The sequence below is a fragment of the Limulus polyphemus genome, unplaced genomic scaffold (assembly GCF_000517525.1).
Source record: "Limulus polyphemus unplaced genomic scaffold, Limulus_polyphemus-2.1.2 Scaffold2183, whole genome shotgun sequence".
NCBI lineage: Eukaryota > Metazoa > Arthropoda > Merostomata > Xiphosura > Limulidae > Limulus > Limulus polyphemus.
The window spans coordinates 28,752-38,681 of record NW_013667793.1 but is presented as its reverse complement, the minus strand read 5'-3'; the positions used below and the strand labels follow the sequence as shown (position 1 = coordinate 38,681).

Here is a 9,930-nt window from a genome sequence, read left to right as displayed (position 1 = left end):
CATTATATATGTATATAGATTATTGCTATTTTGAAATAAGTTCTTAAACTTATTTTTATTAGAACAGTAAATAAAAACGTAAAGCAAACAATTATCTCTTCTAGTTACAACTTTTGTACTAAGTTGCTGCTTGGTGTAGGTTACTAAGCCTTTAAAATTCATGTCATATATAGAAGTAAGTGTATATAAGGGAATGTGTCCAAAAATGGAAAGAGGTGGGTGGGTACCATTGTGTTTGATTTATTACATGCTTAACAAATATAAAAGATAAGATGTTCTTATTTTATATTATAGCTTGTCAATATCGGTAATTTGAGTTTCTAATTTGTACAAAAGTATACTTAGTATTTTGAATTCACAAACATCTAATTTGAACCAGTGCTGTTTTCAATATACCACGTCACACACAAAAATCAATGTTTATCTGTGTTTTTTAGTATTTACTTTTAAATTAAGAAGTTGAGTAATGTATAGTACTAAAATTTAAATTATAGTCTATAGTTTGATACCAAACTTATTGACATAATTTCATGAAATAGTAGTTTAATAAAATTTTGAATGTGAGTCAACAAACAAGATGACATCATCTTTCACCTGTGACCCGTCTCGAAAGGGTTAACATTGTTTAACACAAGGAAAATCTTGTTTCACTAACCTTTTAGCAATCTTTGAAATGGTTACTGCTCACGTATATAAGGCTATGGTAGTGAACATGGTATATGTGGATTTTCAGACAAGATGTTACATAAAAAGTTTGTTTAAAAACTCATCTACAGGGGTGAGTTATAATTTGGCCCACTGCATGGAGAAATGGCTGAATGAAAAAAAAACAGAGGGTTGTTATAAATGGAATTCAGTCAAACTGAATTGGTGTCATAAATCAATGGGAATAAAAATCATATTTCTTGATTTAACTTGATTTAAGAAATACTAAATAAAGTGTAAAGAGGCTATAATTTCATTGTATAGGCCACTGGTTAGGCCTCATTTGGAGAACTGTGTTCAGTCTTGGGCTCCTTACCTTATGAATGACACTAAATTTTTGGAAAAGGTTTAGAAGAGGGTTAGTAGGATGATACCTGGGATGGGAAGGCTGTCATACAAGGACAGGTCAGGCTATCTGAAATGGTTTTCTCTTGAAAAAAGAAAAGTTAGAGGATCTGATTGAAGTGTTTAAGATTGTTAAGGGAATTGCTGGTGTCAATGTATCATCTTTTTTTTTATACTTAATGATGAGAATGGTAAGACTAGAAGACACAAATACAAATTTTGGCAAGCTAAGACAAATTTATCTTTCTAACAGGATAGTTAGCTTTTGGAATTGGTTACCTTCACATGTGATGGATTCAGTAAATTTATGTGAGCTTAAGAGAATGCTTGAAAAATATTTAACTGATAAGGGCTGGTTTTTGTGTTACTTCTTAATCCTCAAACAATCCTAGCAAAGTGTAAAGGGGAAGTTTTATTATTTTTCATAATTCTCTTAATGTTGGAGAAATTTCTGATGATAGGAAGATTATCAAGTGATATTTTTAGAAACAAAGCAAGTTTATTTAGCCCATCTAGTTAACTACTACTAAACCAAATTACATTAGATTTGTCATCTATATTACTTTTTTAATGTATAAAAAAAATTCAAACTAGCTGGATAAACCATACAATAACACAAACAATACAACAAGTTTGTAATTAGAGAAAATTTGTCAAGAGAGGGCCTGGAAAACTACAAACCTATAATTTTTAAGGTTGTATAGCGAAACACGAAGTAAATTAATAAGATATGAATTGTGAATATGGGAGATACAAGTAACCTGATTAAATACATAAGAAATGAGAAAGTTCATTATTTATGGTGACTAATGAATCATTCCTAAAACTGCAACTATGAATTGTTAGTGATGTTTCAATTCCAACTGAAATTATTTTTCAGAGTACAAGTACAGCAATTAATATTCTCTGCCTTCTATATCAATATATTCTATGTTAAAACAAAGAATATAAAATCCCATATACTAGGGCCTAGTTAACCCAAACTCGCAGGTTCCATACACACAAAAATGTTGGGACGCATGGGATTTGATCCCCAGAGTACTGAATATGCAACACAAAATGCCCCATATACAAGGCAAACACAAGTATTTTGCTTCAAACTTTGTACCATAACAAACTAAACAGCATACAGTTTGCACTAAGCTGTCCACAATCAACTTCTAACAGGTGTCATGAATGACAATAAATAGAACAAAAATTAATCACGTGAAAGAACCACATGATTAACCCTTTCACCTGAGATAGGTCAGAGTTACATTCAAAATTTAATTAAACTACTTTATTATCAATGTACATTAATAAACTCAGCATCAGAATGTAGATAATAAATCAAGGTTTAGCATTATTTAAGTTTTAAGTTCTTAATTTTATAAGGAAATATGTTTTTTAAATTCTCAATCTCCTCTAGTATGAGAACTGACATTTGTTATCTATGTCTTCCCTCTTCTCTAATTTTTTACCACTCCTCTGAGAAGTATGAAATTTAATATAAATTATTCAATATAATGTTGTCATCACTCAGGCAATGCATAATTTACATAGCCTTCAAATCTTATTTAGTTACAGAGCAATAAAATAGAAAATGAGATCCCTCTTGCCATGCTCATCTGTAACATCCTGTCTTTCAGAACTTGCCAACAGTTCTGTCTCACATTTAAGACTATATTATTTATAACCAAAAGAAGCCAACATTTTTCTCTATCTCATTGCCTGTACAGAGAATTGTCTATTTTCCTTCTAGTTCAAACTTTACTCTCATGAGAAGCACATCAACGAGCTTAGCTGAATTTTTAATAGTTTTAGTTTCACAGTTAGAAAGCCAGAAAAATTGTGATAGTTATGGAACATTGTTTCCTTTTTCAAGTTTTTGCATGTTATTATTCCATATTCTTTGGTGCATTATTTAATTAAATAGAAATTATTTAATGCAGTAGTACAATTAGTATAAAAAGTCGGGTTAAATTTCATTGACAGTTGAGAGAAAAAAACAACAACCAGGTAGATAATTAATTTCTTGTTTTTCATGTGTATTTTTTATTTAAAAGTAACTAAAATGTAAAAATTGAAAACTTTTTAAGTTAGATAAAGTAAAATAAAAAATAATATCATTAACAATTTTTCTATGAGGTATGCTTGCAAATGCAAATTTGTGCATTATGTAATTTGATACTGTAATGTGAGCTGCACCTTTGGCATGAATAGTAGTTATACATGATTCAAAGGGCAATAAAACAATAAAATGTATAAATAGATGTATACTGTTACAAGCTTTAAGTTCCTTAGGATAAACAATTCTGGTTTTCTGTTACAATTTGCAGTCATTCCAGAAAGAAAAGAGGGGAATTTAGAATTATTTCCTAATTTTTTATGGTGGTTATGAGGTCATTCAAATCAACCAACCTCATACAGAGTTAAGGTAAGAAAAATAAATTATAAAACATAAAAGTTTTCTGGAAAAACATATGATATTAATTTAGGAGGTTTTAGGGGTAATGCAAATATTTGAAGATTTTCATATGAAGAAAAGTATTTTTAATCTTATCATAAAAATTACTTTGCACTAATAATGGGAAACAACATGCAGTGTGAATTCTAAATAAAATTTTTCATTGAACATTAACATGCTCTTTTCCACTTGCATATGATAAATGTTGTGTACATTGTAAATAAAGTTTTTCATTGACACTGAAGTCCTTTTTTCCTTTTTTTTCAGTTTATTAAATTCTACCTATGGGACCCTTGAAAAAGAAAGTTGAGAGTTAAGATTAAAAGTAACTCATGATATACGTAAATCTTATTTTACTGATTTCTCTCAAGGTTTGGTTGGATAAGATTACAGAAGAAAAAGATTTCACCTTACTCTTCTATTATATTCAATGTAAAATATTTCAGAGAATTAATCAGTTAATTTACCAACATCATATATCTTTTAAGTTCTTACACAAGGAATTACAGTGCTGGCAAACAGTGCAAAATACATCTCATCTTATGAATTAAGTCAATTATAATTTACTAGATTCTTAGCACATTTTATATGTACCTGCTAGTCACTACAGGTAGACAAACTTATATAGTTGCAAAAAATATCCCTTCAAAACAAAGAATTAACTTAGAATTAAACTAAGCCAACTGAAGTATGCATAACTAAAGTGAACTTTTAATATATTTTTTTTTATATTTTAATAATTGCCAGACATATTTACTTGAATGTAACAGGTAAAGTACTAATACATGCACACAGTACTTACCATATAATGAAGTCCATTCTGCTTCCTCACAGCATCCACCGGTGCACTGTAATTACAGTCTTCAACAAATGTTTTCTTCATTTGATAATGATTACATGCACCGAGTGGCTCTGCATAAATATGCTCATCACTGAAATGTCTTTTTAGTGTTCCATAATGTTTTGGTGGACTAACTGTAGTTGGTGTTAAATCTATAAAAATCTTCAAATCGTTTTGATTTGCATTATTATATACTCGACTATGTGAATTTGAATTGGTTCTAGATGAGGTAGATCTGTTCTTTGAAGGTAAATGGTGAGACACAGCATATGGCTCAATCCCATCCTGAAACACTGAAAATTTTGCAAAAGACCTTCCTTGATACTGTTTTTCCTCCTTTTGTGGGCTGACTGGACTGCAAGTTAAAGCTTTATCATCACAGTATAACTCAGCATTCATAGGCAAACACACCCCCTCATCTTCTGAATAAACAAATTTAGATGGTTTTGGTGGAGTGACAGGTTTCTGCTTTGCCACATGTTTAATGTGATTTCCTTTGGCAAAATCATCTGTAAATTTGTGTTTTTTTTTAGTGACACTTAATACCCTTTCCCTTTTGATTTCCTCTTCATGTTCCAGGTTTTCAAACCTAAAAGCTGTTGATTTTATCTTACTTTCTTTGTATATGTCATGTGCAAATGTTCGTGGAGGTTTTGATGGAGGGAAGCCTTTATTCTTTCTCAATGCCATTTGTGTTCCCTTTAGAGAAGAGTTTGCATTGTCCTCTTTTGAATCTAATGTTTGTTTTTTAATGGCACCTTTGAAAGTATTTTGTAAATCTCTATTAGCCTCTCGATTATTAACATTTTGTTTTTGAAATATGGAAATAAAGTGGCTTGAAATTCCTGTTTTATCTTGGTTTTTTTCATATTTATGATTGTACTGTCTTTTTTCTCTAGTAGTTTCTTCTGATTTTGGCTCTAAACTGGAATAAGATGTGGTTAACTTCTGTAAACTATAATCACAATTTTTAGTATCTTTACAGCCTACTTCCAACTGTTTTACATTGTTAGTTTTATGATTATGATTTATCCTGTTAACAGTCACCTGATCCATACACACACTACTAACATAGTTACTTTGTTGCTCTTTTTTTTCATTTTGTGGTGGAATATTTAGAGAACCAGATTTTGCTAATTTGTCAAATGTTACATTAGTTGCTTCACTTTCTTCTCCAATTACATTAGAACAATCTTTACTTTTGCTGTGTTGCCCTGAACGACTCTTTACATTTTGATGCTGGATATTTTTACAATCAACCTCATCATAATGTACATTTTTCACATCAAATTTCATTTCACTGGTACACACTGAACCCTTTCCATTACTTATGTCTGAACTTTCAAATCTTTCACACATTCTTTGGACAAGTGGAGAACATTTCTTTTTTTTTTCCTGAGTTGAAAGCTCCATTGCTTTATGAGAATCTAAAGCAGGTCTTTCTTTGTGTTGAAATTTTGAATCATTGTCTGCATCACTTTCTTCTTTTAAACTGTTGACTAAAAGCTTATGTCTTCTTCTACGATATGGCACAGGTGGGATGACAGATTTCTCATTCATCTTGTTAAAATATATTCAATTAAATACATAAAATAAAAATACATTAATACTATTTGATAGTATTAATAATGATGAAAGTGCTAGGAGATATATGAAATATATGCATCATCAGATCAAATACGACAAATACTTTGTTAAATATTAAAAAGCCAATTGGTAAAACAATTAAAAAAATGTCATAATAAAATTATAAGTCTTATAATTTACAAAAAAAGAAAAAAAAAAGGGATTCATACTTAACTAGTTTTGAAAAAGTTTTCTAAAAGTTACAATTTAAAATCAAATGGGAATCTCTCTCAGCCTAGCTTTCTCAAAATCTTTAACGTAATTTAAGTTTTACTTACAACGTAACAAAAAAAAGAAACAGCCTTGCATTGCTCATAAAATGATTAACATTACAATTCAGTGTAATATTGCATAAAACAAACAAATATGGTCAACAAACTTTACAATGCCATATGCCTCTCTAGATTGTTGTATCATGTCTCTGATGTTTGGAAAACAAAATAACCTAATGTTATTCGTTTTAAGTCTAGTTATCATACAATGTTGGGGCATGTTACTATTTTGTTAGTAAAACTGTAGCCTAATACTGTGAGTAATAGCAATACAAAACTGTGGGTACATAATACACCCATGTTGGTATTGGTAATAAAGGGGTTAATAAATTACAAGTATGATGTGGTAATGGCATTGGCAGATCATGAAGTGTTACTATTCATATTGCCGATTGCATTAACTTTTAAGTTACTTCTAATTAGTCGCAATATAAGTAATATCCAACGCTTAACATTAACAACTCAAATAACAGTTATTCCTTCGAATCTAATAATATTAATAGTAATATTACTACTAGTACTAATTAACCCTATATGATAAGAACACGAAATAAATTAATGTCTACCATCGTTAGACATTACTCTAATTCGAAAATTTAACTCTATTCTCACTAGCAACACTGCTAGCAGTACTAATAATTAATATGGTAGTGCTGGCTACTGTGCTAATCTGTAAAGTGTAATTTTGGAATCAACTTCAGTTCAACGTTCAATTTCAAAATCAAATACAGATATTCTGTAAACTACTCATAATACCTAGTAGTATCACCTTTATTTCCAGTTAAACTGACTCAGTTGTGATTTTCAACGAGCAAAATTCGCTTTATTTTGTTCACATTACACCTACTCTATGACACGGTTTCAAATACCACTTTAAAGTTAAAAACTAAAAAGTACAGTAGACCCACAAACAACCCTAATTCTCTATTCAGTTTGTTTTACCGGTGTATCAAACATGTTTACAGATGTCGCCCTGAAACTCATAACTATTTAAGACTTTAAACCATTTACTCGACTGAAGTAACTCAGTTTGTTGCATTTTTAATATCCTATGCATGTTTAAATATATTCTAACAGTGATAATATGCACAGCAATTATGTTATTAAACACACCTTTATCTTTAAACTTCCTTTTGTACGTAATCCAAACCTTTACTGATCAGCGGCGATTCTTCGTTATAAAAAATATAATTTACTATTATTATTAGAACTAGTTGATATAAAAGACGTAAAAAGACCAAAATCCGTTTACATGTATTCAGCATCAAATTGTTTTCTTCTCTTTGTTTCTTCAAGAGCTTCATTTGACTGTTTCAATTTTTACTCTCTGCTAATTTTTGCTAAATTTTCTTGATTTTGTAGTGTCATCCATTTTTATTCTCTTTCTCTTGCTAAACACGTTTATTTTTCTCCTGCATTGTTACTGAACTATTTTTAGTTTTAGTTAGAATTTTAGTTTAGAATTTATTTCATAGATAGTATTAGAAGTGATCAATTGAAATGAAAACTGAGATGACTTGATGCTGTAAACATATATTTTAATTCAAATGTTAACCATTATCTCACGTCACTGATTTAATATATAACGGAATTGAAAGAGCCTGTTGAAAATATGATCGTTTACAAAACATAAAATCCCCACTCAACTAGGATTTCAACGTAAGAGTTCTAAATACTGGTCAATTAGCTTTTTCTTTATTAATTCACCCTCATAGAGAGGGTATAAACAAAAATACATCAATGTTTCAAGACATCTCATGAACATGACTGTAAATATCTGAATAGTAAAAAATAATAGTTAAGGATTGTTTATTTGTTTTTGAATTTCGCACAAAGCTACACGAGGGCTATCTGCGCTAGCCGTCCCTAATTTAGCAGTGTAAGGCTAGAGGGACGGCAGTTAGTCATTATCACCCACCGTCAACTCTTAGGATAATCTTTTACCAACGAATAGTGGGATTGATCCTCACGTTATAACGCTACCACGGGTGAAATGTTGAGCATGTTTGGTGGGACGGGGATTCGAACCCGCGACCCTTAGATTTAAAGTACATACACAGGAAATTAGAAGTAACAAACAAAATAAAAATATTACTATACATAATGTTACGACAGCGGTAGTCACGTGACCTGGTAACACGTCATGAGTTTCTAGAAGGATCATCACTTTTCCTGGCAACTCTAGTCTTTTCCAGGCGCCCTCTATTTTAGTATATAAGCCCGGCAAATAAAGCGGAGATGGGGGGAGACAGATAATCGAGTCAAGTCATAAGTAAAATGCGTGAATCGTTGTGAATTATAGCGTATGTTTAAGTGACTGTGGAAATTAAGTGTATTGCAAAGTTGTATTGAGAAAGAATAAACTGGTTTTAATTAGGAAGGGACTTGTGTCGCGGAGGTTTCTCGGAGGGAGCTTTAACGGGAAATTGTCAAACAAGCAGATACGTAACAGATTGGTGTCAGAAGTGGGATCGATACAAAAAGAGAAAAAAAGATGGAAACGAGAGTGCCAAATCAAACTACAGCTTAGCAGATTTGATGGCAGCAATACAAGAACAGCAAAAGAAACAAGAAGAACGATAAAAAAAAACAAGAAGAGAGATTACAGCAGTTGTTGGAGGAAAAAGAAAAGAAACAAGAAGAGAGACAACAGCAGTGGCAAGAAAACCAGCAACAGTGGTAGCTTGAACAGCAAAATAAACAAGAGAGACTACAGCAGTGGTTGGAGGAGAAATAAAATGAATAAAATAAGAGATTACAGAAGCCAAGTAGGCCCAGCATGGCCAGGTGGTTAGGGTGCAAGACTCACAATCTGAGGGTCCCGGGTTTGAATTCCCAATCACACCAAACATGTTCGCCCTTTCAGCCGTGGGGGGCATTATAAAGTGATGGTCAATCCCACTATTCGTTGGTAAAAGAGTAGCCGAAGAGTTGGCAGTGATGACTAGCTGCCTTCCCTCTAGTCTTACACTGCTAAATTAGGGATGGCTAATGTGTAGCTTTGCGAGAAATTCAAAAACAAAACAAAAAAAACACATCTGAGAGATGATCCATTATGTTATATGGGCCTTTCCATGGAGAATACAACTTAGGAGAGTTCTCTTTGGTCTTCCTGGGATTATACAACCACACCTTGTCTCTTGGTACAAAGCTGACTTCAGTAGATTTCTTATCATAACAAAGCTTCATGGAATCAGCAGACGTTTTCAAGTTTGAACACACTTGATGATGAATATCATCCAACCTTTTAGATAACACTTTCACGAACATTTTCAGGCAACGCTTCGTCTTGTTATCAGATCCACTGGCAAACGAAGTTCCCGACCAAACATCAGCTTTGCTGGTGTGTATCCAGTGGCTTTATGCTCTGGTGTTCTATACGTCATCAACAGTGGAGGAAGTAACACATCCCAGTCATCTTGGCAGCTATTACAAAACTTTGCCAATTTCTGCCCAAATGTCCAATTGTTCTTTTCTACCATTCCATTAGACTGTGGGTGAAGTGACGTTGTTGTGGTCTTTCGAATGCCAAACAACTTGCAGCATGGAACACAGCTGATTCAAAGTTATGGCTGTGATCCGAATGCAGTTCGTATGACATACCAAATCTGAAGAAGAAATTACTAATAGCCAAAATTATAGTTGTAGCTTCCTGATTTGGTATTGCAAATGCCTCAGGCCACTTGGTGAAATAA

At 32.0% G+C, this 9,930-nt stretch overlaps 1 protein-coding gene across 1 annotated transcript in view; it reads right to left on the bottom strand.

Annotated features, from left to right (window-relative positions):
* Positions 1-7,384, bottom strand: part of LOC106466193 — a 22,216-nt gene extending 14,832 nt beyond the window's left edge. The window contains exons 1-2 of the mRNA XM_022394150.1: positions 7,349-7,384; positions 4,299-5,897 (exon numbers count right to left, since the gene is read on the bottom strand). Of these exons, the coding sequence (XP_022249858.1) occupies positions 4,299-5,897 (1,599 nt within the window). The 5' untranslated portion in view covers positions 7,349-7,384. The remainder of the gene's footprint in view (positions 1-4,298; positions 5,898-7,348) is intronic.
* Between the last annotated feature and the right edge of the window lie 2,546 nt (positions 7,385-9,930).